Below are 26,791 nucleotides of genomic sequence, written 5' to 3' on the forward strand. Positions count from 1 at the left end.
CCTGAGGTCTGGGCTCGGCCCCACGTGGGAGCAGCCGGTGGCTGCCCTGTGTGAGCCTCTGCAACAGCGCCCTTGGTCCCTGTCTGTCTCGCTTGAGCTGCTGGGCTTTACGCCTAGAAGCCACGCTGGGACAGCCACCTGCCACTCTAGGCCTCACTCCACGAGGTGGCCCTTCTTTCCTCCTGCTGGTCCTGCTGGAGGCCTAGCTCTGTGCCCTCCCCGCCACCCCCATCGGGGGTCCTCTCCCTGCCACGCTCCCGTCAGGAGCCCATCACCGGCTCAGCCCTGTGATGCAGGAGCTCCTGGCCGTCTGCGGTGTGAGGAGCCCAGGACCCGGGGCCCACATTTGGCATCCCTGCTGGACGGACCAGCCACCCTGCCCAGTGGAGGCTCTGAGGACAGACAGCTCTGGGCTCTGACCACCCAGGGAAGCAGGGGGTCACCTGGGAGAATTCGTACCTCAAGCCTGCAGGTTTGCAAACAAGTTTATTATCAGGCGCCCCCGGGTGGGCCTCTTGCCTGGGTCGCTGGTGCCCAGTGTCTGGCCTGGTTATGCTTTAAATGGCAGTCACCGTGGCACAGACGCTGTGCTTCATGAAAGGGAGCAGGTCCCATGCAGGAAGGAGGCCCGAATGACCGGCTCTTCCCATGACCTGTGGGGCCCGTGGCCCACGGCCTCCAACCCCTTGCACCACTTTCCCGCTATCCAAGTGTCCTGACAAGGAGCCACGAGTCATGTGCACGGGTAGAGAGACCAGACACTGATGCGCTGATCCCCAGACCCTGTGGCCAGCAAGCCGTCGGCAGCGAAGGCCACGCAGTGCACGGTGGCGCTGTGGAAAGCCAGCACGGCCAGCGGCTTCATCGTCCGCCAGTGAAACACACGGACGCGATGGTCCCAGCCCGCGGTGGCCAGGATCCTACGGTCTGGCCGAATCTTGACGTCGGCAATCCCGGGGTTGGTGAGCACGTGAGTCCCACGCACCTATGATCAGAGCGACAGGGAGAACCGTTAGGTGGCTACTTAGACCCGCCTCCATGCCTCGCCCTCTACCAGGATGCCCCCATCAGGAACAGGGAGCCAAGCACTCCTGCCAACTTACTGCCGCCTCCTGGAGCCACAAAGACGACCTCTGCCCTTGGCCAGACCCTCGGGTTGAGACAGGACAGGCCTCAATGGACTGCTGCCTGGGGCCCTCCCCAAGGTAATACTGCCCCCCAGCCTCCAGGCAGCACCGCCCACTGGACGGCAGCAAGGTCAGTGGGTCCTCTCTCGCGAAACCTCACCGCACCCAAAGCAAGAGGAGCAGAAGGAACGCAAACCCCACCTTCAGCAAAGCCGGGGGAAGGGCAGCCCTGCGTGGCATGCGAGGGGGAAGGCCGCCCAGGGTTGGATGCGCAGCCATTTAGGGGCCATCTGGCAGCTCTGCCCCATGCTGACAACACACACTTGGCCATCGTGGTGATGACCCAAATGGCCACGTGATTCCGCCCATCCTGCCTTGGCCCAGCCCTGGGCATCAGGAGTCCTTGCTGCCCCGGGGTCGCTGGTGTGCCCACAGCAGCTCCCCTTTCTCTGCGAATTCACCTCCTGTTGGGCCAGAGCAGCCTCAGGGAGAGTCATTCGTTTTTCAAAGACAACACAGGGAAAAAGAGGAAAGAAACTCAGCGAAAGATGGCAGCATTCCTCGGAAGCAACCAGACACTCACCAGGCACTTTTGCAAATCAGCAAAACAGAACTTCATGAAGCAATGATCTCCATAAAACAAGAACCAGGTGAGCAAACCCAGAGAAGGGAGCCTGATCCACAGGCACCGAGAGAAGCAAACACTGCAGAAGCAAGGGGAATCGGAAGAGACAGCAAAGGCAGGCGTGACCCGACCTGGGGACAGAGGCACGGCCACTGGAGAGAAACAGCAGATGTGGAAGGCCGCGCAGCTGCTCTGACCTTTGCCGCTTAGAAAATCTGTTATTACTTCTAGAAACTGAAGTCTTAGGATCCACAGAGAGCCTACAGGGTGGTCACAGGAAGATGCGCTTGATAACGTCATTGGACGCAAAGCTGATTAGTCCTTTTGTCAGGCAAAAGGATCAAGTCAACCGTGAGGGCAGAATGGCCCATGGCCACGTCTGGGCCATGTCTGGGCCAGACGGCGGGGTGACGCCTGCGAAGCTGGGAGGCGAGGCCCGAGAATTTTATATCCAGCCAAACTGTCGCTCAGGTATGAGAACAACAGACGAGCATTTGTGAACATGTAAGAACCCAGGGGATGCGTCCCATCAGCTCTTCCTGGAGAACTAGGAGATTAAGTCCAGTCTCTTAGAAGAAAACAGGGGAACGGCAGCAAGTGGCCTGGCAGAGAGTAGGGAACGTAGTCCCCTGCAGGATTAGGCCTGAGACAATACGGGGATCAAGGCTACAGAACCGGTTGTGTAACTAACAGAAATAAAGGACAGCAGCAAAAGAGACGGGTGTGAGGTTCACTGATCTGCTCATCTTTGTCATCTGGGTCGAAGATACAACAGTCAGCCTCATTCTACGCAGATTATCTGACACCCACTGAGGTGCTGACAGAACAACCTCACTTCCTCTCCCCACCCAGGTGTAATCATTTCCTAGTATTTGCCCTTGTATTTCTCTGAAAATGAATAAAAATATACTCAACAGACTTTTGACTGGATTCCAAAGTTAAAGCCAAATGCGTGCTGTGAACGTGAGAGACACCAAAAGAATGACTGGCCAAGAAACCCCGGGAGCCAGCAGACGAGAGAGTCGGGGCCCACGCTGGGGACCAGGGAGCACTCGGACAGACTGTGCCCGCACTTGACAACAACAGAGTGTGTACAGTTCACAACGAGAAGCCGCAAATGTCTGCTCAGCAGACAGACACCCTTCAGGAAGCTGGGACTACAGGAGGTGGCTGTGATGGGCAGCTGGTGCCAGACCACTCCGCGTGCTGCCAACAACCACCAACTGGACAAAAGACACTGCGTGACTGCATCTAGGCACCAACACCGGCGGGAAGGGCAGCTGACAGGGGAGCCTCCCAGAGGCCCAGTAGCTCTCTGCTGGGGGAATGTCTGGCTGCAAAGTCCAGGCGGAGCACAGGGGCCACGTGAAGCCAAGGAGGTGATCAGAGGGTGGGGCCGCTGGAACCCGTGGGGTGAGGCAGCAGCATGGAGGGGGCTGGGGGAGGGACTGCAGGCCATGTGGGTCCCACGAGTCCTCGTGAGGGCTGGGCTGTGCCCACTCAGGGCACCACACAAGGTTAACCAGCCAGTGGCTGTTGCAGGGTTAAAGGGAACGAATACAAGAGATCAACAGTGATCTTGGACCCAGCAGCAGAGGGTGACATCTGTGTGTCCACACAAGACCAGCTGAGACCCCGCGTGGCCGCGCTGCAGGGCAGGCATCACGCCCTGGTTGGGCCTACTCTGGCCAACCATGATGAAGCTGGAAACCAAGCCCCACAAGTGGGAAGGGGAGGTACAGTTTGGAAGGTGAGTCCCACGCATTACAGGAGCCTGGGGATGACCCTGGGCCCCACACACTGCCTGATGGAGTGGAAGCCAAGCCCATGGTGCAGGTGAACAGCTGCAGGGATGAGAGTGATTGCTCTGCAATAACAGAATCCAGTCTCCATCTCTATCAGTACAATGTCTGGCACAGACAAAAATTACTAGACACCCAAAGAAGTAGGAAAAAAAGCAGTTAATGGAAACCAGCCCAGAATGGCACAGGTGTGGAACATATCAAAGACTTTAAAGCAATATTTAAATATGTTCCAAAAAATGAAAGAAAATGCAAATAATTACCAAAAAATTGTCTTGATGAGTGTACAGATAGCATCTATTAGCAGAGAAATGGAAATTCAGAACCAGCTCAGAACAGCCAACACTCTGTGAAGGTGAAGAGCAAAGCGGGAGGACCGACTTCACAACTTGCTGTGAAGCTACAGGAATCAAGACCATGGATGTTGGTGGAAGAACAGACAAACAGATCAGCGGAACAGAAAAAAGAGCCCAGAAATGGACCCCCATAAACATGTGACCTTTGACACAGGAGCAAAGTAGCCTTTTCAACAAACAGTGCTGGAACAACTGGATGTCCACATGAGAAGAAACGAATCCAGACACAGACCTGCCACCTTCACAAAAATCAACTCAAAATAGACCAAAGACCTAAATGTAAATTGCAAAACTATAAAACTCCTAGATGATGACAGGAGAAAACCTAGGTGACCTTGTATTTAGATACAACACCAGAGCACAATCCATAAAGGAAACAATTGATAATCTGACTTCACTAAAATTAGAAACTTCTGCTCTGTAAAGACACTGTTGAAAGAATGAGAAGACAAGCCAAAGACTAAGAGAAAGTACCTGCAAAGACGCATCTGATAAAGGGCTGTTACCCAAAATACACAAGAACTCTTAAGAAAATGAGCAACCCAATTTAAAAATGGGCAAAAAGCCTGAACAGACACCTCAGCACAGAAGATACACAGATGGCAACTAAGCATGTGAAAAGATGCTCCACATCGTACGTCATTAGAGAAATGCAAATGACAACAACCAGATACCACTGCACATCTGGACACATGTCATTATACATTCATCCAAACCCATAGGATGTACATCACCAGAAGTGACCCCTGATGTGAACCAAGGGCTCTGGGTGGTGATGAGGTGTCAGTGTAGTTCCATCGACTGTAACAAATGTCCCACTTGTTGGGGGGGAGATGTCGATAGTGGGGGCCTGGGGGTATATGGGAAATGTCTGTACCTTCCTCTCAATTTTGCTGTGAACCTAAAACTGCTCTAAAAATAGAGTCTTTTGTTAAAAAAAAAAAAAGCACAGTAATAGAAAATGTAGAACTGAAAAGCTAATAACTGACGTGAAAAATGTGTAGGACAGGCTTAACAGCAGATTGGAAATTATTATTTTTTATTTATTTATTTTTTTTGGCGGTACGCGGGCCTCTCACTGTTGTGGCCTCTCCCATTGCGGAGCACAGGCTCTGGACGTGCAGGCTCAGCGGCCATGGCTCACGGGCCCAGCCACTCTGCGGCATGTGGGATCCTCCCGGACCGGGGCATGAACCCGTGTCCCCTGCATCGGCAGGCGGGCTCTCAACCACTGCGCCACCAGAGAAGCTGGAAATTATTTTTTTAAAGTCTGTAAACTAGGGGACATTATCAATGGACATTATCTGACCTGAAGAAGAGAGAAAACTGACCAGAGCCTCGGGGGCCATGGGACAATGTCACTCAGGGAGGCCAGACCCCTGAAAACCACAAATAAAAAGAACGTCTTGGGAGAGGCGAGGAGAAGCCCCACGAGGTGACCAGGAGTGAGGACCAGACGCCAGGAGTCCCCAGCAGACGGGGGTCACCGGAGACCACGTGTCTTCAAAGCACATGAAGGAAGCAAACCAAGTGCTCCAGAGAAAAGGCAGAGGTTGTCACAAAGCATGAAAAAGCAGAGCCCCACTAGAGGGCCCGACAAGATGGCCAGGCAGCGCGCACGGGACAAAACAGAACCCGTGCAATGAGGTCGCGTGCGCGGCTGGCCCACGAGGGGGACGCCTGTGTGTGAGGGAGGCTGAAGGTGAAAGATGGAAAAGAGCTACAGAAGGAAGTAGCAGCCAGAAGACACCTGGCCTGAGCCATGTGAATCGTTGCTGAAATGGGGTTTCAGGCAAAAATCCTTCCCAGAGATAACAAGAGTTCAACCCCCCAGGAAGATTCAAAATGCAGACCAAGAACACACAGGACCCAGGAAAGTCACCAAGATGGACCCAGCAAGAGCACCCACCAGAGGCCGGGGCAGTCATGGCTTTCGACCCACATGGCCCACATGAACCACACGGCTGCCTGAGGGGCAGGCGCAGCTGGGTGGCGGGCAGCAGAAATACCTCTTTCCAAGCACGGGGGCCACGGGAACCTACTGGCATTTCAGGGAGCTGGTATCACTCAGAACTGGTTCTCCAACCACAAATGGATCAAGTTAGAAGACTAGAAATAAAAAATAACTGGGGAAAGAATCAAACATTTGGAAACATAAAAACACTCTGATCAGCTCCGCAGTCAGAGAACAAAGAAAAATCAGGCGCCTGGAAGTGAGTGTGATGAATCCCGGTCAGAGCTGCACATCGAGCCTGGAGGACTCAAGGGAGGAAAAGAAAGGTAGACGGGAAATGGGGAAAAGATGTTTAAAGAAAACAAACGTAAGCCTGGTCAGGAATGGACAGAGGACAGTCCTGCAGATAAAACAGGGATGCAATCACAAACAACTGAAAAAGGTCAGTGCAGCCAGCACGTGGGCAGCGCCCCTGTGGCGACCCATCCAGCCCCTCCACGCACGCCTGCCCTGCCTTCCTGTGGCCTCTGTCCAGTGCCCAGGCCCGTGATGTCCCGGGCCCCTTCTCTGTCCATGGTGACCAGCAGCATCCCTGCATGTCCCGCGCTCTCTGCCACTCCGATGCTCTCGTCCAGAGGAATCCAGGCTCAGTGCTTCCTGTCTGTGCTGCACACAAGCAGCCATAACCCACTCACTGGGTGGGTGCCCAGCACCGCCCTCACCCCCACCGCCCCCTCCCTCGGAAGCTGGTGCAGCCATGCCTGCATGAGAAGGCAAAGCCCACACGTGTGCCCGCAGCAGGGGTGTGTCAGTCTGAGCCCCGACTCATAGACAAGGACAAGGTGACCGTCACAGCCCACGACTCTTCCTCTCCCAGGAACTCCGCCCTGGGCTCGGAGCAGTGGGTGCGTCGGAACCCACTCGGGGCCCTGCTTCAGGGTGGATTTGTTAACAATGGGGATGTTTCCCAGGGAGTAAAGGGCTGCCCAAATCTGCTGTCTGCTGGTGGAGCCGGGAGCCCAGGTGGTGGCCGGGGAGTTGCAGAGCAGCCTGAGCAGTGGTCCCTGCGCGGCTGGCTGCGAGTCGGGTGTGGAGCAGAGCGCATCCATGCCAGTGTTGCCACCTGGGAGGGGCTGAGATACCCAGGACGGCCCAGGGGAAAGGGGACAGGAGTGATGCGCCCCCACCCTCGCAGCCCCTCCTGGAAGCTCAGAATCAAGGCACAAGGCCCTTTCTGTGGGGACCTGGACTGGAAGAGACCAGTCCTATCGGGGCCCACCAGCACCCGTGTGTGGTCAAGGCGGCCGGAGCCCTGCCCATGGTGTCCCGAGATGTGTGTGGGGGTGGTGGTGGTGGTGCTGTGCCCATAGCTCCTCAGCTCAGGGTCCCATGGTCTCCCTCGCACCAGCCCAAGCGTCCCGCTGCTGACACTTTAGAGGGAAGCCCCCGGCAGGGCTGGGGAGCAGGCGGGCAGTGGCCACGGAGCGGGGAGGAGGGGACGCCTGGTCGACCAGCCATGGGCGTGGTGGGGGAGAGTGGTCGTCTGACTCCAGCCTGGTTGGCTGGGGTGGGGGCCTAGTTATTACTTCAGGGCCTAGAAATACCGCTGGCTGTAAATCAGCCCCTGCTTCAAGGCCGTGGACCCTGCCCCAAGTGTGGGAGGGAGGGGCAGGTCTGTGCACCACCTGTGTCTGACGACAGCCAAGGCCCAGACCCCGGGCTCGAGGGGAGCAGAGCGAGCAGCCCCTACAGGTGGGTGAGCGTCCAACGTCCTAGAGAGGGTGGCCGAAGGCTCCAGTTACCACCACGGCCTCTGGCCAAGCCCGTCTCGGACCAGGACCCTCCAGGAAGGATCCCGGCCACCAGTGGCTCTCGCAGCACATGACCTCAGGTGCCAGGAATGCGCGCGCAGCACGGCCCCATCTGGTTCCCATTACCCTCACTCCACGCGGGAGCCCCATCTGCGCCTCTGCAGCGCCCGCCCGCCCACCCGCCCGGGGAGATTGATTTGGGCTCATTAGAGCTGCTGCCGCGAGGTAAGGCACATCTTTGCCCATGTGGCTCCAAGGCCAGCGCCTCAGGGCCAGTTGCGACACCGAGGGCCCAGGGAGAGGTGCCTGCGGACACCGAGACGCTGAGGCCCTCGAGGCCCCGACACCTCCTCCTTGAGGCCTTCGTTCCAGGACCTAAAGGTGTCTGGGCCTCTGGGGACATGGACGTCTCCGGCAAGGCCACAGTGGGCGGTCGAAGGGAGGAGCGGCGCCTCCTGGGATGCACGCTGAGAGGCCCCAGCCACAGCACGGCCTCCACCAACCTCCGGGCTGGCCTGGCCTCCCTATGCTCTGACTTTCCAATTCATATGTACAGTGAACCTCCAGCTCTGTGCTGGAACATGCCCCATAAATTTAAGTCTGAAGTTCCTGCAGCTGTTTCTCCAACAAGCCAGGGGAGACCAGGCTGACCTGGGCCAGGACGGCAGGAGGGGCCTCTTCCCGGGGTCCTGGGGGCAGGGCCTGGGGGCACTGCAGTTGGTGGGGCCCTCAGGAGAGCCACCTGGGTCTCTAGGCATTTGCAAAGTTGGGCTGAAGTTGAAGCCACAGCAGGACAAAGCACTGGACCTCATGGAGGGTGGGGGTCGCTGTCTGGTTCCCACCAGGCAGGAGCAGAGGAGGGTGTAGGGGGAACACCGATGCCCGCCTGGCCAGGCTCTGTGTCCTTGACGGCTCAGAACATGAAGACCCAGCATCACGTAGCTCCGCCCTATTTCTAAAGATGAGCACCATGGTGACTTCCACTCCCACCACCCACATCCAGGACTTCAAGGCCTTGGAGACCCTTCCCCTGGGATGGAGGCTGGAGAAGCTCCACCCCCACAGCCGGCCCCAGCCCCGTAGGGAGGCCTGTTTGACCCCATCCCGCAGGGCCTCTGTGGACTCCCTGGGACACAGGACAGGAAGACGGACGGGAAGCTGCTTTACTGCAAGTCAGGCGAGCGTGGCACAGGCTGGTCTGCGGGGGGCGGGGGCGGGCAGGGGGCGATGCCAAGGAAGCTGGAACACCTGCCTTGTCCTCATGTGTCACATGACCCCTCCCTCCCTTCCCCTCCCCCCCTCCCCGGGACTCCACAGGGCTGCTCCCCCCTCAGGACCCTGCCCAGACCCTGTAGCCACGGCCACTCGCTCTGGTTCTAGCTTGGTCCTCCCATGGACTGTGCTTTTTAGGAAGCTAGAGCGGTCCCTCCAGCTGCCACATGGAAGGTCTCCCTGCTGAGTCTGCCCTCGGCCCCTAGCTCCTGCCCAGGACCCCTCAACCACCCCTGATAGCCCTGCCCCTCGCTGTCCTGCACCCAGGGTGTGGCAATGCCCACTGAGCATGGCAGTCTCTCCCGATTTTCACCCACGCCTGCCCTCTCCCACCCACCCAAGTGCACAAGGCCTCTTCCCTGGCTGTGGGGGCCCCGGGCTGCTGGGCAAGGCCTCCCATCTGGGGAGGGCCCGAGAGATGCCCTCTTCCTGCGGTCTCCTATCTGCAGAGAAGCCTGGACCATGCAGCCCCTGTAGAGGGCGCAGCCACAGGCCCTGTCCTCCAGAGCTCCGGGAGGTAGGATACACGGCTCCCCGCTGGGGCCCCACTCCCCCACCAGACCTGGGCTCGCAGAGCCGGCCGTGGTCAGGTCTCAGCCTTCTGAGGCTTCCTGGCTAATGGGGGCGCCCCCGCCCAGAAGCCAGTGTGCACTCAGGCCACCCTCAGGGAGCTGACAGGCACAGGGCACACCCAGCACCTCACTCCCCAGGACCTCACCCGTCTGAGGCCTGGCCAGGAGGCTCCCCTCCCGGCCAACTCCATCCCCCCCTCCCAACAGGGCTGAGCACTGGGCACCCAGATGTGGCCCCCAAGGGCCCCCCAGACACGTGGGATGGGAAGCCACTGAGCGGTTACGGCCCTCCCACTGCCCCCGGGCAGCTTGCAGACAGCCACAGGGGCCTCACTCAGGGATTTCTCCATGTAGGGTTTGGGTTTTTTTCTTTTCTTTTTTTTCTTTTTGATTGATTTCCTTACTGACCAAATTCCTCTGAGTTTTGAAAACGGGCTTGTACAGTCCTGGATTCTACATGCCTTTCCTCTAGATGGACGAGACGTGACCGCTATTAGCCAAGGTCTGAGGGAAACCCAAACCCTGTGAATGGCTCACGAGTGCCAGCCCCTCTCCTGCCGCCCACCAGGGCCGCCCGCGCCGGGTCCGATGATTAATTAACTGCGGACCTGCCACAAGTCCTCTTCATGCCTAAATATTGTTCCAGCCCATCAGACTGTTGGTGCAGAGCAGGATAAATGACACCTCGGGCCTGGCCCACTGACCTGCAGGGCCTGCTGCTCATCCAGGCTCCAGACGGCCAGCGCCTTCTCCGCAGAGCCTGAGACGCCCCTGGCCTCCTGGGAGTCGAAGTCCAGACCCATGACGGGCTCCGTGTGGCAGGCGACGCGGCTGCACACTTTCCGTGAGGAGACGTCCCACAGGGCCACCGAGCCGTCCTCGTAGCCAGCCAGGAGGAGAGGGCGGGGACTGGAGTCAGCCTGTGGGGACAGCTCACAGTCAGCTGGTGGATGCTCAGGGGTCCCGGGCCTTCTGGAGGAGAAGGAGCTTGAGATAGGCCGCCTTCCCCACTGAGCCCTGGGGGGTCTGCACACCCCCAGGGGGCCGACACCCAGACTGGGGCCAGTGTGGGCTGGGTGGGGAGCCTGCCGTCGGGGTCTGGGACACTGGCTGGTCCTTCTGCTCCTTCCCACCAGCCGAGACGTGCGGCCACCCCTGGGCGGGGCCGGCCACCTGTCTAGAACTGCCGGCCAAAGAAAATCTCGAGCTCCATCTCAATGAAAAATGAACCTTCTGTACTTTGTCAACGTCGCCGCGGAAGCCCCCCAACCGTCAAGGCTGCAGAGTCAGCGCCTCGCCGGCCGAGCCGCGTGATGGATGAGGACGCGGGTCAGAGGGCTGCGCCGCCGCCTGCAGGGGAGCATGGGGACCCTGGGTCGGCCTGGCACCGACCGAGAGCGGCCGCCCCGTGCTTGGTGCCCAGTCCCGGGACCGCCGCCAGGACCTGGCACCTTTGCTCTCCACTGAGCTCCCAGGGCTCAGAAACGACCAAGCGCCCCCTGCCAGCGGAGAATTTCCCGAGGCCAGGAGCTCAGCCAGCAGCCCTCAAACCCCGGATGGCCAACGGTGAGCACAGGGCCTGGGGCCGCCAGCAAGGCTGCCTCCAGGGTCGCGTGCAGCTCCAATGGGGGCCCGCTGCTGGCGGGCAAGGCTGGTGCTGAGCCGCGTGCCTAGACGTGGCTGACAGCACCCGGGCAGGCCCTCCTGGCCCACCCGCTAGAGTTCACTGCCCACCCAGAGGGGCTCCACGCCCAGGTGTTGCACACCGCGAGTGTCTAACATGAGTGGACGCTACGTTCTCAACCCCAGGAAGCAGAGCTCACTGTGCTTGGTGTGAGGGGTACGTCTCAGGGCCCCGCAGAGTGAGGGGAGCCAGGGGAGCCCCGTGCAGACCAGCTCTGGGATCTGGAGGACGCCTCCGACAAGCCCTTTTTTCTGATGATAACGTGTGCTCCCAAGAACAAAAGCAGGAAGGAGGAGTCCAAGCAAGCAGCTGTGAGGAACTTGCTGGGGCCCCTTGGGTCCATCCCCCTTGGGGCACTGCTGTGTCCTCCCACCGGCTTCCCACCGCACTGCCTGGCCCAGCCTGCTCCCCAGCCCCCACCCCGCATGTTCCTCCTGCATCCAGGTCTCCCTCACTGCCTATGGTCTGGGAGCTCTGAGTGCCTAGGCTGGAGCGGGGGCTGCACACTGCTGAGCCCCCTGTGCAGGCACACAGGGCGGCCAGGGCAGGAGCCAGACCAGCCACAGGGCCCCATGCCAGGCTCTGTCCCTGCACTGAGGCCCCTCCACCTTCTCTCCTGGCACGCAGGGTCCCTGCGGCCCCCAGGATAGACCCTGCAGGCGGGTCAGTGCTCTGGGGCCTCAGTCCTCTGGCGGCCATGCCCTTGGTGCCAGGCTGACTTCTTCTCGCTCTGTGTCCCCCCCCACCCCTGGGTGTACCAGCCCGAGGCGCTCCCCAGCTCCTCGAGGTTCCCCGGGGAGCCCTTGGCTGGGGGCTTTGGGGGGGCACTGGAGGACCTGCTCCAAGGGTTGGTGTGGATGACCTCTGACCTCCTACATGACAATCATCCTAACAACACAGGCCATCCACTCTCAGGAGCAAAACAAGAAATCTCTGAATGTTTCAGAAAGAAATCCCACATCGGGCCACTCTGCCACACTCAGATCAATAAGCTATAACCTGGACCTCCAGGCTTGGCGAGGAATAAAGGGACATTTCAAATCAGCATAGACTTTTCTTAACAGGATGCTTTGCGCTGGATCTGTATCAACTAACACAACTCGATTTGTCCTTCTGTCAACCACGTCAATTACCTTGACAAGTTTGTACATCCCATTTCTGCACATTTTTCTGATGGAATTCTTACACGATTAGGCAATGACAGCATCTCCAGGGAGGGAGGGTGAGCGGATGCAGCCCCGTCCCGCCCGGGGCCTGTGAGCGCCAGGCCACCTCTACAGCCTCCGCTGCCCCTCCAGGCGCCCCCCACCTGCCTGCCGGCACCAGCAGCTTTGCCATCCAGGTGAGTCTCAGAGCCCCCACTTCCTCACGCCCCTCCCCCATGGGCTTCTCTCAGTTCAGAGATGGCAGGGACACCAACTGCAAGACAGGGCAGGGCCCTGGAGGGACAAGAGCTGGGCCCAGGGACCCTGCGGGCACACAGATACCTCCAAACCATGCGAGCCTGGCCGGGTTCGTATGGAGAGTCACAGCAGGGGCAGGAACGGCCTCCCCCTGGTCCCAGGCAGCCCGGGACGGCTCTGAGGAGGCACAGGTGAGCTGCTCGGAGCTGAAAAACAGGCCGTAGGCAGCGGTCTGGGACAGCCCTGGTCAGTGACCTGCTCCCCATGGCTTCTGCAGCTGTAAAGACGCTGCCGAGACTCTTTCCACATGAATGCACTGGACCATCCGCTCTGCTGCCCCCAGGAGTAGATGCCCATTTTGGGCTGGTGCTGACCGCTGGGGGTGGGAAGCTGCCCCTCTGGTCAGGAGGGTCCCTCCCAGGCCTAGGGCTCAGCTCTGGAGCCACAACCCATCCTGCAGGGACTCAGGCCTGTGACTCCGCTGCCCCCCGGTTTCTGCCGCAGCCCCAGGAGATGCCTCCAGACCCTCTCTAATCAGAGAGAACAGCCAAGAAAGAAGGAAATGGTGCGGATCAGAAATTCCAAGTGTGGCCGCAGGGAAAGCCAGCACATTAAGCCCACTCCAGCCTCAACAAGGCAAAGAAGTAACAAAAATTAATCCTGGCAACGCAGGGGCCATGCAGGCTTGCAGGGTTAGTCAGCACCCCCTCCCGGCCCCACGCCAGGCCGCGCCGGTGAGCAGACCAGAAGGGAGCATGTGGCTCCCCCAGGAGGGGGTCACTGTCTCCCACACCGCCCTGCGAAGACGAGGACGAGCCCAGCATCCCCAAAGGGTCTGTAGGTGTCCTCGTAGCAGGAGGGCTGGAGGGCTGGGGACAACAAGGCTGAGGAGGACGCTGTGCACACGCCTCCCAGGGGCCAGTGCCCGTAGGTGATGAGGAACCAAGTCCCTAATGGGCATGATTCACACCTGGCGGGCGTGGCCGGCAGGTGTGGTCGGTGGGCGCTGGGCCTTACCTGCCAGAGCTGCAGGCACATGGGCATGCCCAGCCTGGCCTGTGCCTCAGGCTTCAGGGAGCACACTGACGTCTTGGACGGCATCTCCAGAATCTGAACCTGACAGTAAGAAAACAAGCTGAGTTGGGCCAGAGCCAAGTCAAGTCTGTGCTGCACAAACAGGAGACTCTTGAGGCCTCAGCCCGGCCACTGTGAGCCCGTCTGCGCCTTTGGGAACCCAGGCCATGTCTCCCGCACTGACCCACGGGCTCCTGGGCTTGGGGGCTGCCAGGCTGTGTGGAATGCACGCGTCACTCCTGAGTGACCGGCAGGTCCCTTGAGCGGTGTCACTGCCCCGCAGCCACCTCAGGCCTCCTGTGCGTTGACCTCTTGGCCAAGCAGGCGGCCGGGCCCACGGCGCTGACTCAGCTCACTCGGCCTCCCGCCCTCCTCCTGGCACTCCTTCCTGGTCGGGCCCCACACGTGGATGACACTGAGCCCTCCTGGACTGTCGCATGGCACCTAGACCTGCACACCTGGGGCCCCAGCGCCTGCTCCTCCACCGTGTGTGGCCTGTGCTCAGTGTCGCCTGATGCTGACACAGCCCCTCCTGCGCCTGGCTGGGTGACATGTCCCCACCTGGTGGCTCCGGCCACCCTCCTGGGGATGCTCCACCAACAACAGTGTGCGCCCTGCAGAGCTGCAGGGCACCCCTCGTCAACACGGGGCAGCCCCAGGTTTGCAGATGAGGAGTCTGAGGTCCAGACGTGATGGGGCATCGAGGGGACAGAACCTACACCTGCTGGTCCACTTCTGACACCTGGGGCACAGAACCCCCAGGAGAAACCCCAGGGTGAACTCAAGGTGTAAATACGCAGTGTAGAGCGGGTGTAGCCCTGCTGCTGCTCTCACTAATGCACGTGCACACGCATATACACACACGCCCACACACATGCACGCACAGCCCCCTCCGCCCGTATCACATTGCCTGCAGGGCCGGCATCTACCCCAGACACCTCGTCCTCACTGCCCCAAAGAGACAGAAAAGGACCTAAGTGATGTGAGCGTCATCCCGCCATGAATTAGAAGCTGCTAGAAGGAGTTCCTGTAGCACCCACGAAGCTCAGGGGAAGCTCCAGCAAAATGAAGGAAGTACAGGAGGATGTGGTGGCATGGAGTGTGGTCCAGAAGTGACCGAGTAAACCAAAGAGGAGGGGGCCCTCGGAGCCCTTCTGTCCTCCGAGGTCAGTGGGAGGGAGGCAGGGGTGGGGACTGGCTGGGCCTCAGGCACCCAAGCCCGTCCCGGCCAAGGCGGGGGACCTAGAAGGTCAAGGAACATGGTGCTGGGGGCTGGATGCCTGCCTTCCTATTTCTGCTCCGACGCCAGCTTCCTAAAACGTCACTACGTCAGGAGGACAAGCTGCTGGGCGATGGGGGAGGGGGGTCCTGGGTCAGAGAGGGGTGCCCCCAACCCTCATCTGGGGACTCAGGAAGACCCCTCTGGTGGCAGTGAGGAGAGGCGCAAGGGCGGGGGGATCAGGCAGAGGCGAGTGGCCCAGAGTGAGGGCGACACCAGGGCAGCCCAGGCCTGGGCTAGGTGCCATGAGAGGGGGCACAGTGCTGGCATCCAGAACAAGTGTCCCTTGGTCCTTGTGGTCCCAGGAGGGGCTCCGCACTCTGCCGGGGCCTCCCTCACACCGGGATGCTTCCACCTGGCATTCAAGGGCAAGTTTTGTTTCCAGAAGGAAAAATGTTTGGTTTGGGCAAGTGTGGCCACCCAGACGGCTGGGCCTGGCTCTGTCTGGGCACAGGCCAGTGGCGCTGACTCCAGGTGGGAACATGGAAAACAGCCCTTTTCCCAGGATGTGCAAGGTTCCCAGACCTGTGGCTCCCGGGCGGGGGGGGTGGTGATGTACCAGAAGCTGGGGAGCTGGAGAGAAGCAGAGGGGACAAGCAGTCTCGGGCCAGGCTGGGGCGGGCAGCAGAAGGCAACCTCAGCGGAAGTGTGGTCCGGCCCCCACCACTGAGGAGGCTTGGCGCCACCCGGCTGCTGCCACCAGGAGAAGCAGAGTCCTCTCTTTTCACATTAATAAAACTTTTAACAGGTTTTTGGCAAACTGGCAAGAAAATCGCATGTAGCTCCTAATTGGTGACTTAAACGCCATCATGAACAAATAGATGCCTGCTCCTGCCTCATTATTTATGAGCTGAATCTGCTTTAAGACTCACGACTCCTCTTGGGTGGGGGCCAAACTTCCCGGGTGCAGGGCTTGAGTCCCTGCCCAGCCCCGCCCGCCGCACAGGCCCTCAGGGCAGCAGAGGACACGACGAGGACGGGGTGTGGGCGGTAGGCAGGGGCCTCCCTCCCCCTGCACATGTACCCCAGACCCACGCCCACTCTCGGCACCCCCAGGCCCCCACCCACCAGGCCGTCCCGCTGCACTTGGGGATCCTTCCCCCACTGCCTCCAACCAGCACCCCCATCCCCCTGCCCTCGGCGCTCCCCACCGGCACCCTGTCCTGGGCTCTGCTTCTCCTGGGGATTCTGCCTCTTCCGTCCCTGGGGTGTGAACACCACTGTCTAGCCTGACCAGTCCCTGCCACAGATCACTGCTGGACACTCAGCCTGAGCTCCATCTGACAGCGACCTTGGGGCTCCATCCCACCCACTGCCCCCAGGAGCCCTGTCCTCTGACGGGCCCCACTCATCTGTGACTGCGATTGCCACCCTGGTGCCAGCCCTTACGCCCTGCGTCTCAGCCCTGCCCAAGACCTCTCACGCCAGTGCCCAGTTCTGACCCCAAAAGGCCGCCCTCCCCTGCTGTCCTGACTCTGAGGCCTACCTTGACCTCATGGGGTCGGCCTGGGGCTTCCCTCCATGCCTGCCTGCTCCCAAGGCCCCTGACAGCCTCGGGCCCTGAACTTGTCCATCCCGTGCTGCTCCTGGCTGGGTGCCAGGGCCTCCCAGAGACCTTGGCCCACTTCGGGCCCCTTTCCTGACCCTCAGCACCAGGGCCACCTCAGGTGACCAGGCCAAGGCTGGCCCGAGGAGCTGCTCAGGGCACAGCATTCCTGCGGCCAGGGGCCAAGGGTGAATGGGCTCACTCACCTCATCGCTGCCTCTCCCCGGCACAGCCAGCATCCAGCGCTGCAGGCCCCCAGCCAGCACAGAGCCCCTGCAGAAGCCTACGCTCTCCAAGAGCACGGAGTCCACAACGGCGTTCCTGCCCTCCGCCAGGTCCCACACGCACAGCTTCAGGTCGCGGCCCTGGCTGCCAAAATAAGAGGAGACGGGCCGTGACCCTCCCAGGTGAGGACAAATGTCAGTGTGTTGTGGTCGGCCGGAGGCCACAGGACGGCAGGGGACACTTCCTGGGGAGGGCCTGGGGGCACCTCAGCTGAGGAAGGGCCGCACGTGAGTGTGCAGTCCAGAAGCCTATGCCAGCTCACGCTCACGGGCTGGCCTGGGGAGGCTGCAGACCGAGGCCCGGGGCGCCCCATGGCACAGGCCCCATGGCCCGCCCCCCGTGGTCTCCCTGCTGCTCCCCGTGCTACCAAACTGTGGGCCCTCCACTCCTCCCGCCCTCCACCCCTTTGTGAATTAACTGTGACCACCTGGCAGCTCCATCCTCACGGATGTTCCCAAGTGCATTTAAAACCTACATTCACACAAAAACCTGTAAGCGAATGTCCACGGCAGCTCTGCTCACCAAACCGGACACAGCCCTCCAGCAGGAGGCTGATAACTCACCGTGGAGCATCTGTCTGCACCTGACCTTGCTCAGCACCAGAGCAGCAGCAGGGACACACAGCCACCCGCAGGAATTAGATGCCCTTTGCTACGGGGAGGAAGCCCGTCTGAAAGGCCACACACTGCACTTCCACTCGTGTGACCCTCTGGGGGAGGCAGGGCAGCAGGGGTGGAGGACAACAGGGTCCTGCCCACAGAACTCGCCACGAAGAGTGAACTGTTCTGTGTGTAACTGAAAAAACCCACCAGGAGGTCAGGGTCCCAGGACAAGCTGCAGACAGAGGTGAATGCCTGGCACTTGGTGCTCAGGGGAGAGCAGATGAGAGCTGACCTGAGGGACTCAGGAAGCATGTCCTCTAGGCACTGTCTGGTTAGAGACAGAGGAACTGGACAGAGACACGGGACTCTGGCTGGTAGGTGTTCTCACAGGTGTGGGTTAGCAATCCTGAGACCCCCTCACGCGTCCAGCAGGAGCAGGGCTGGACAAAGACGAACAAGAGTAGGGGCGGGGGGCCAGGTCACCAAGAAGCCTGGCAGGTGTTGGCCCTGAGTCAGAGACGTCGGCATGAGCGCATGTCTGTGCAAACACAGACACAGACGGACAAACACAGAGGTGCACACAGGGTGTACGCAGTATGGAGGTGCACACGGGGAGCCCGGGTTGCCCCGAGAAGACCCAGAGGCAACAACACCCCAGGAGTGACGAGCACACCCAGCGCCCGGTCTGGCTTCTTATTCCTTTTCCCCCAGACAGCAAGAGCTGGGGCAGGGTGGGGAGCCAAGATGAGTTCTGAGCACACTGTAGGGCCAGAAAATAAGGAAATACTTTAAAAAATGAAACAAAGGGCATGTCCGAAGGACACAAGCACTAAAGTTGGAATAATCTGAGCAATAAAATAAATAACAGTAGAATGAAATTCTAACCCAAGAATAAAAGAAATCCCCACGAGCCCAGACCCATGAGTGAACACATATATACACAGGGAGGAGAATTCCCATTAAACAGAAGAGTTCCAGTGAAAGTAGAATGCTATAAAAGGGGGAGAAACCCTCCCCATAAGACCAGCCCAGGCACAGCTGTGGGGGCACAGCCCCTGGCTGGACGCTGAGGACGGAGGGACGGGGTATCTGCAGCCCTGAGGCTCCCTGTCCACTGCGCGGCTCTGACACTCACCAGAAATGCTCCTCGCTGGGCCTCAAGACTCATTTCCTAGGAGCCTAGGAAGCAGAGGGAACGGTCCCTGCTGGTGGGACACTGTGGACACACTCCCCAGGTGGATGAGCCCCACAGATGTCCCAGACCCCCGACAAGGGGACGAGAAGGGTTTCCTCCCGAAAGACCACCTCCCCAGTCTGACCCCAAGAAACCCCGGGGCTGAGCCGACGTGAGGGTCACCCCACAGAACCGCCCTCCCATCCTCCTCCCAAGGGGTGAGGTCCAGACAAACAAGGGAAGAAGCAGCAGCATAGGCCAGTGGGGATGAAGGGGACAGGACAGTGGGCCAGTCCTGTAGCTGTGGAAGGAGACAGGAGGGCACGCGGGGCCTGGCATCTACCCGCACTGTTGGGAGACCTCGGTGCTGCGTGGATGGATGCCCCCCAGGTGGACCCACGGCACCCGACCCTGATCCAGACTCCAGCTCTGTCTGGAGAACCGCTGGTGTTGGCAGGATGTGCCTGGACCCTGGGGAGCAGGAGTCGCTCGGCCTGAAGTGGCAGCGACGCGGGAGAGAGAGAATGTGAAGCCTCTCGACACCGTGTCTGAGTGGAGCTCAGGAGAGAAGCAGCAGTGGGAACGGTGCTCTCACACGGAGATGCCGGCCCCGGCCAAGGGCGGCCACACAGGGAGGGAGGGCTGGCCTGTATCTAAGGAACCCCCAGAACAGTGGCTCCCTGCCTCCTTCGCCTGGACCCCTAACTGCTAATGTTGTACACGCGCCCAGCTGCGCCGCCACCTCCACGCTTTCCGCCACAGCGAGGGACCCTGGCACAGCCCATGTGGGTCAGTGCCGGTCACGGAGCAATGAGCTCGGGGCCCCGGGACAAACGCTGGGCTGGTCAGTGCTCACCAGGCCCTTGGACTGGACGGGCCACGCCTTTCCCTGTCCCTTGTGTGTGTGTGCGTGTCATCCCCAGGGTGACATTTCCACGTTTGGGGAGGACAGCAAGGGGATGACACTGCACACAAGGCCGACTGCCCACCCTGATCACCTGGACAGAGGCGCCCGCCAGGTGTCTTCACTCAAAGTCCCTCCCACCGCCGTGGGCACTTCTGGGAAAGACACTGTGACATCCACCACCCTGGCCTCAGATGACCCAGCGCCTCCACCCACAGTGGTGCTGCCCGCCAGTCCTGCAGACGGTCATCTTCCACGTCCACAAGGCACACCCACCAAACAGCGGGCTCTCGCCTCTTCTCTCCCCTCCTCCCATCAGTCTGGACTCACACATTCCTGTGTTACTGATGGGTCATCACCCACAGTTCTCATTGATTTTTGTGCCCTAACCATCCCAGACTGGCCAGTGGGAGCCCCTTCAAGGACACTGGTGGCCTCCGAGCAGCCCCACTGCTGGATCCAGGGGCCCCCGGCACCGGGAGGCCCGGTGGGAGTCTTCTCAAGCCTTATCTACAACAGCTCCAAGTGGACAAACCAGATCTCCACCGACACAGAAAGGTGAGGAATCTGGGTACACACATCCAGAGGAATAAGACAGAAAGGCCCACACAACACACTGCAGCCGTGCACACCCTGGCGGGTCTCGCAGACACAGAATCAGACACAAAGGAAGCTGCTCCATATCGCTCCATTTAGGGTAAAAAAACAACAACAACACATAAAATGAGTCTATGCTTTTTGGAGATGCATATTCAGATGGTAAAGCAAGAATGAGGTGGAGGGGCTGCCTCCTGAGGATGAGGACAGGCCGCTGGGCGGGCGTGGGGTGAGCAGTGGCTGCCCAGGTGTCCACCCGTGACAAGATGGTCTGAAACTCGTCTTGTGCACCTTCCTGTAATTACATCACGCCTCCCAATAAAGGAAGAAGGAAACAAGCCCACCCAGGCAGCTGTAGAGGCACAGGTGCATCCTCAGGGGTACAGGTGTGGCTGGGGTGTCTGCAGAACCCTGGCTCCCAGCTTTGTCCTCCAGCCCTTGACATGAAAGGGCACCTTCCCCCTCAAGGGCCACTTTGGAGGCTTGACTTCCAAACACAGCTGGGCCCCGGTCTCTAGTGCAGCATCCAAGCACCTGTGTGGTCTGCGCCTGCCTAGGCGGGGGGCCCCCACAGCGCCATCCGCCATGCACATGTGCAGGGCGCCCCTGGAGTTGCCACCCCGCACAGCACCAGCCAGCTCTCCAAGGGGTGGAACTCCCAGCCTGAGGCTCCCCAAGGCCAGCCCAAGGTGCACAGAGGAGCATGGGGTCCAGACGGGCTTACACCTCGGCTCAAACCTCAGGAGGAAGCTTCCAGCAGCTTTGTGGGGTCTTCAGACACAGCATCCACTCTAATCATCAGGGAAAGAGCAAAGCCATGTGAGGGCCCCTGCAGTGAGGGGTGCGTCTGGGCAACTGGGCAGGGAAGGAGTGAGGCTCTGAGATGGATGGACAAGCACACACGCCCAGGGCACGGCCTCCAGGACTCCTGGGGCCTCAGCCACCTGCAGGAAGTGGGAGCGGCTTCAGTCCCACACAAAAGTGCTTTGAAGCCACTGGGGGCCCGAGAGGGCTTGTTTAATGGGGACTGGGCTCCACGGTGCCCAGGTGTCCAAGCTCCAAGTCCGGAGCAGGAGAGCAGAACCATCTGGGAGTTCTGGGGCAGAGGGTGCCCGGGAAAGCCCTCTTTGACTTGGCAGATTTCTGGCGGGGGTGGGAGAGCTGGGACCCCCGTACAGGGGCAGATGTCAGGGCCGCCCCAGACAGCAGTCGCTCTGGCTGCCAGGTGGCCCCCGCTCCCTCCTGTCCGTGCCCTGCCCTCACCATCCCTCTCTCCAGGGGAAGGAGGGAAGCCCCCTGACCTACTCCCTCACCCACCAGCGCCCTCTTGCTGCCTCCTGGCCCACCTCCCACCTGGGGTCCCAGCCCGTCACCTCCACAGGACCCTCCCTCACTGCTGCCCAGCCCCCAGACTCCCCAGTCCCAGCCCACCATGGCGTCAACACATGCAATCTCCTCTGCCAGGGGGCCAGACCCCTTGCTCGGCCATCTCCCACCCACCCACGCTAGCAGCCCAGAGTTCCATGGCCCTGGCACCTGCACGGCCTCCCAGTCCCCCCGGGGCAGCCGCACTGGGCAGGGAGTGGGGCCCCATCAGCCTGGGTGAGCTTTAGGCTCAGCTCTGTGCCACCCTGGCGATCAGTCCTCCCTGCCTCGTGGGAAGGTGGCTCCATGGCTAGGGAGAAGGCTGCGCTGCAGAGCGGCTGAGGACAACAGGGCCCACGACCTGCAGGAGGGAAGCGGAGGCTCCTCCAAGTACTGGCCCCCAGCCCTTGCCCTGGGGGCCCCAGCAGGCCAGGGTGGGCTCGGACAGAGCCGTCCTAAGCGTCCATTGGGCTCTTCTCAATGGGCACCCGCCAGGAAGGCCCACACATCCAGGCTGCGCTGCCCTCGACAAGTCACCTGGTTCTGCCATTGTTGGGGCCATTCTGGCAGCTGGGGGAGGCCTCGAGAGCCTCCCCTGGAAAGCTCATGGAACCCCCCCGAAGGCCACAACCTGGCTCACTGCCACCAAGACTCACCTGAGGAGCTGGGGCCCCTGGGGCAGTGTCTGCAGCCAGGTCACACACTGGCCCCCATGGCCATTCAGGGTGGCGACCACCCTCCGTGTCTGCAGGCTCCAGATGTGCACCAGCCCGCGCAGGGACCTGTTAGAGAAGCGCCAGTCAGGCTCGGGCATGGGGGGGAGCGGGCTGGACACCACGCAGCCGGTGGGTCAGGTGCTCCAGCCAGCAGCTCCCAGCTCAGGAAACAGCTCTGAACACACAAACAGGGGACACGTGCTCCTCTTACAGGGAGGGTGGCAGGGCCCTGGGCAGCCTCTTCTCTGGAGAGGTGGGGAGGCCGCCACTGACGGTACCAGCTGCCTGGCGCCTCTAACGGAGACCGTGTCCCTGCATCCTCCACGGGGGAGGCCCAATGGGACAGCACGTCGAGAGCTCTGAAAGGGCGAGTGCCCGGGTGATGGGCAGCCTGAGCCCCTTACCCCCCGACTTCACCCTGGGCCGGGGGTACTCACCCTGAGAGGAGCAGCGGGCGCCCCTGCCCCTGGGCTCCTTCACAGAAATGCAGTGCATGCACCGCCGACTGGGCGCCTCGGAGGACAAACTGGGGGTCTGGTGGTGGGAGCGGTGGGGGTGCCATGCGTGTCACCTGGGGACCAAGGAAGGGCGTGAATGACTCACCTGTCCTCCTTCGGGAAGGCACAGGAGCGTCCCTGGATGCTGCCCACTCCTGCACCCTCTGTCCCAACAGGTACCGTCCCCAGGAAAGGGCAGCAGTGCCCACACCCTCCACCAACTTGGGCAGGGTCCTCCTCGTCCCAGCTGTCCACACACTGGGAGCACTCGTCCTGCCCAGGCCTCGCTCCAGCTTCTCCCTCGGGGGGCCCTCCCCAACGAGCCCTCCCAGCCAAGTCAGAGGTGTATGGGGTCCCCGGTCTTCGTCACATGGGCTGCGAACACGGCCCGCCAGGTCCCGGTCCTGCTCATCACAACCTCCAACTGTTACAGCCACCCAAGGAACCGTCTGGTGAGCTGCCCTAGGTCTCCCAGGCTCAGGTTCGAAGTGTTCCAGAGCCTGCACGCTGCCACCAAGGGGCAGAAGGGCCAGCACAGGGGTGTGTGGGCAAGGGGCGGGGCCCAGTTACCCGGCCATCCCCTGGAGGGCTGCTCTCAGAGGACAGACCCTTCCTCAACTCACTGGTCCTGTGTGTAAGGCCTGCTGGGCCCACCCACCCCAAAGGAGAAGCTGCCAGGGTCCCCCCCGAGCCCACGCCAACCACGCCACCCCAATTTCACAGGCAGCCAGGGCCAGGTATGTCTGCCCGCAGGCCGGGCCGAGGGTGCAGAGGGGACGGCTAGGAGTGGACCCTCTGGGAGCTGGGGCAGCTGGGGGGGCCTCTCCTGCTGGGCTCTGGGACAGTCCTCACCCAGCCTGGACACAGCAGCGGGGAGAAGCCCACACAGCCGCCAGAGGGGGGAACTGAAAGGGCCGGAGTGGGCCGTCGGGAAGGGGCTCCGGGGGCAGAGGGACAGGCCACTCCCGCACAGGCTCCCACCGTGCAGCCCCCCAACACACACACACATGTGCTCACACAGGCACGCGCGCACACACACACACGCAGGCAGCACGGTGGCCCTGGGCAGCACCAGCAGAAACCCAGCCCACACCTGCCACCTGCCTGCGGCCTGACGGGCGTTTCCAGAACCTCACCGCACCAGGCTAGCTCCCAGGTGATGAAATCAAGTCCTCCTCCACTGTTTTCCCCGGATGTAGGGAATAAACCCATCATGTTGTTACAACAGCCGGACGCTCAGGCCAAGACGAAGCCTCGGCAATTAAGGGCTCCATCATTTCAAGCAATTAAAGTAAACACTTTATTTGAAAACTAATTAATTCTAGCTACATATTTTTCCCATGACAATACTCTACGATGACTTGATTTATGACGTCTAATTATTCTTTATTAATCTAATTGAGAATAATCATATTATCCTATCTCCTGGCACCAGGCCACCTGGAGCGGTAAGCACGATGGCCGCCCACCGGCCTTGCCGCCTGCCAGCCTTGCCCCCACCTCCACTGGCCTGTCATTCTCCCCCCACCCAGAGGGCAAAGGAGCCTGAAACTTAATCTATGGAGCACAACTTTGGGTTCTGCGAGACGCATTCCTTTAAAAATTAAAAAGACAGTGTGACAGCCTTTCCACCATTGCTACAAACGCCCCCAGACCCCCCAGGCCCGGCCCACAGACGGAGGACAGCCGCAGGGTTACTCCTGTGGAGGGGGGACCCGGCCTCTCCACTACCCTGGTGTGGGAGCAGAGTGCAGCGTGGGCAGGGCCACAGAGCCTGCAGCTGGCCCTGCCCTAGGGCACCTGCTGCCCTAGGGACCTGGAGTCCCAGGTCCACGAGGGACAGTTTGAGCCCTCTGGAGGTGGGTAATCTCGAAGGAGTATCCCCTACAGATGAGGTCCCCGAGGCCATGGGCTCAGTGTTAGGCTGAACCAGAACCAAAGTTGTGCTCGGAGATTCCAGAACGTCACCGCCCTCAGCTCTCAGCCCCAAATCACAGCACCTTGGGGCCCCCCAACTGCAGTCTGTGCATATCTCAAAAGGACCCCTTCAACCCAGGCCTCTGTGAATTCACAGGAAAAACCCTAAGAAATGCCGGCTCCCAGCCAACACTCGTAAAAGCAGACAAGGAGGTCCAGCACTGCGAGGACCAGGAGCACCAGGAACCGCAGGCGCAGACCTGGACCCGAGCAGGGCGTTCAGGTCTGAAATATAACGCTTCATGGTTTTAAAGAAATAAAAAGATGGAACTGAATGTACAAGCAGAGAGCATCACCTCTCAGATCCGGAAAATGACCCGACTGGGGAAAAGCTATTGGGAGCAGGAGATCTGCTGTGCCTACAGGTCGTATGAATCACAGAGGAAATGCTCCTTCATGAGGGGACACCGGGCTGTCACCACCGGCACTGTCCTTGAAGCGGGCCACCCACAGTAAACAGCCTGCATCACTCATCTCCCAAGGGCCCATCGCCGTCCACCTATGCCAGCAACGTGCAGGAACCTCCAGACATACCCACCAGGGGCCCAGACAGGACACTCAGCTCAGACTCATGGCAAAGGTCAAGGTCAAGAGAAACAGCGAGAGAAACAGCAGGGTGACTCTTCTAAATTCAGAGACTAAAGAGCATGTCGACCAAATGCAACGTGTGAACCTTGATTAGATCCTGATCAGAAACGGGGGCCACAACTGGGGGAATCTGAATACAGGCTGCAGATAATATAGAATTAGTACTGCTAAGTTTCTTGGGGAAAACAATGGTATTTTATGTAGAAGAGTGTCCTTATTCCTAGGATACAGTATTTTAGGGATGAAATGTTATGTCTGCAATCTGTTTTCAAACGTTTCAGAAAAAAAACCCTCGACCTGTGTCTAGCTATATACAAGTACACAGGCAGAGAAGTAAAGCAAATGTGGCAAAATGCCCGCCATCGGTGAACACAAGTACTCACTACTTCACACTTGCCACAAACCCACACGGGACTTGTATCCAGAATAGATAAAGACACAGATCAATAACATAAAGAAGCAAACACCAAACGTTAAATGAGCAAAAGACTTGAACAGATGTTTCACAAGAAACATAAATATCCAACAAACATAGGAAGAGATGTTTAACCTAATTAATAATCTTGGAAATGCCTGTTCAACCCTAGTGTGAAATAACTGCACTCTTAGCAGATTAGCCAAAAATTAAACAGCCTGGCAAATGCTGACCAAAATGTGGGGCAACTGGAACCGTGTACCACGTTGGAGGGGCCTATGTGGAACCAATCACCGTGGAAAACAATCAGGGACTGCCTGGCATGCCCTATGACCCAGCAACCCCACGCTTAAACACCCTAAAGAAATTTGCACACTTGCACACAAAGACTTGTACAAGAGTGTTCATAGCAGTATTGTGCATAATAATAAAAACCAGAAACAACCCAAATGACCATCAACTGCAGAATGGGATGCTTCTGGCACATTCATATGACAGAATACTCCACAGAACTGAAAATGAATAAACTCCAGTGTCACATGGAAGAAGTTCAAAATCATGATTTTCTTTGAAAGACATTAAGGAAGTAAAAAATGAGGCTAGAAACAAGGATTAAATAGTTGCAATATATATTTGATAAAGGACTTATACTCAGAATATGTGTCAATAGGAAAAACAAGTTAAAGTGATTCCAAAAAGCTGAAATTAAAGATAGACAAAGGTATGTCAGGCAAACGGAAACAGTAAGAAAATAGGAGTTGAAACGCTGACATCAAAATTTAATTCTAGGGACTTCCCTGGTGGTGCAGTGGTTGAGAATCTGTGTGCCAATGCAGGGGACACAGGTTCGAGCCCTGGTCTGGGAAGATCCCACATGCCGCGGAGCAACTAAGCTTGTGCACCGCAACTACTGAAGCCCGCCCGCCTACAGCCCGTGCTCTGCAACAAGAGAAGCCACCGCAATGAGAAGCCCGCGTGCTGCAACAAAGAGTAGCCCCTGCTCGCCACAACTAGAGAAAGCCCGCGTGCAGCAACAAAGACCCAACATAGCCAAAAATAAATAAATTAATTAATTTAAAAAAAAGTTTTATTCTCCCCAAAAAGCATCAGATTTGACAAAGCCAGACACTTTCTAATACTAAGCTGCGGTTCACAATGAATGTATG

The 26,791-nt window shown here is 59.3% G+C and overlaps 1 protein-coding gene across 3 annotated transcripts; it reads right to left on the reverse strand.

The window, feature by feature from the left end:
* Positions 1 to 476: 476 nt before the first annotated feature.
* Positions 477 to 22,710, reverse strand: GNB1L (G protein subunit beta 1 like; the record flags this gene model as incomplete). 3 transcript variants are annotated; one of them, XM_079716999.1, is made up of 6 exons in its annotated part: positions 477 to 985; positions 10,224 to 10,397; positions 13,624 to 13,722; positions 16,712 to 16,874; positions 22,089 to 22,214; positions 22,586 to 22,710. In XM_079716999.1, 6 exons carry the CDS (start codon positions 22,708 to 22,710, stop codon positions 734 to 736), a joined length of 939 nt encoding a protein of 312 aa, XP_079573125.1. In that variant the 3' UTR covers positions 477 to 733. The 3 variants fall into 3 exon arrangements, with proteins under 3 accessions (XP_079573125.1, XP_079573124.1, XP_079573123.1); XM_079716998.1 differs by having other exon boundaries at positions 10,224 to 10,439; XM_079716997.1 differs by having other exon boundaries at positions 10,224 to 10,439; positions 16,712 to 16,970.
* Between the last annotated feature and the right edge of the window lie 4,081 nt (positions 22,711 to 26,791).

This window comes from Hyperoodon ampullatus (assembly GCF_949752795.1).
Source record: "Hyperoodon ampullatus genome assembly, chromosome: 13".
NCBI lineage: Eukaryota > Metazoa > Chordata > Mammalia > Artiodactyla > Ziphiidae > Hyperoodon > Hyperoodon ampullatus.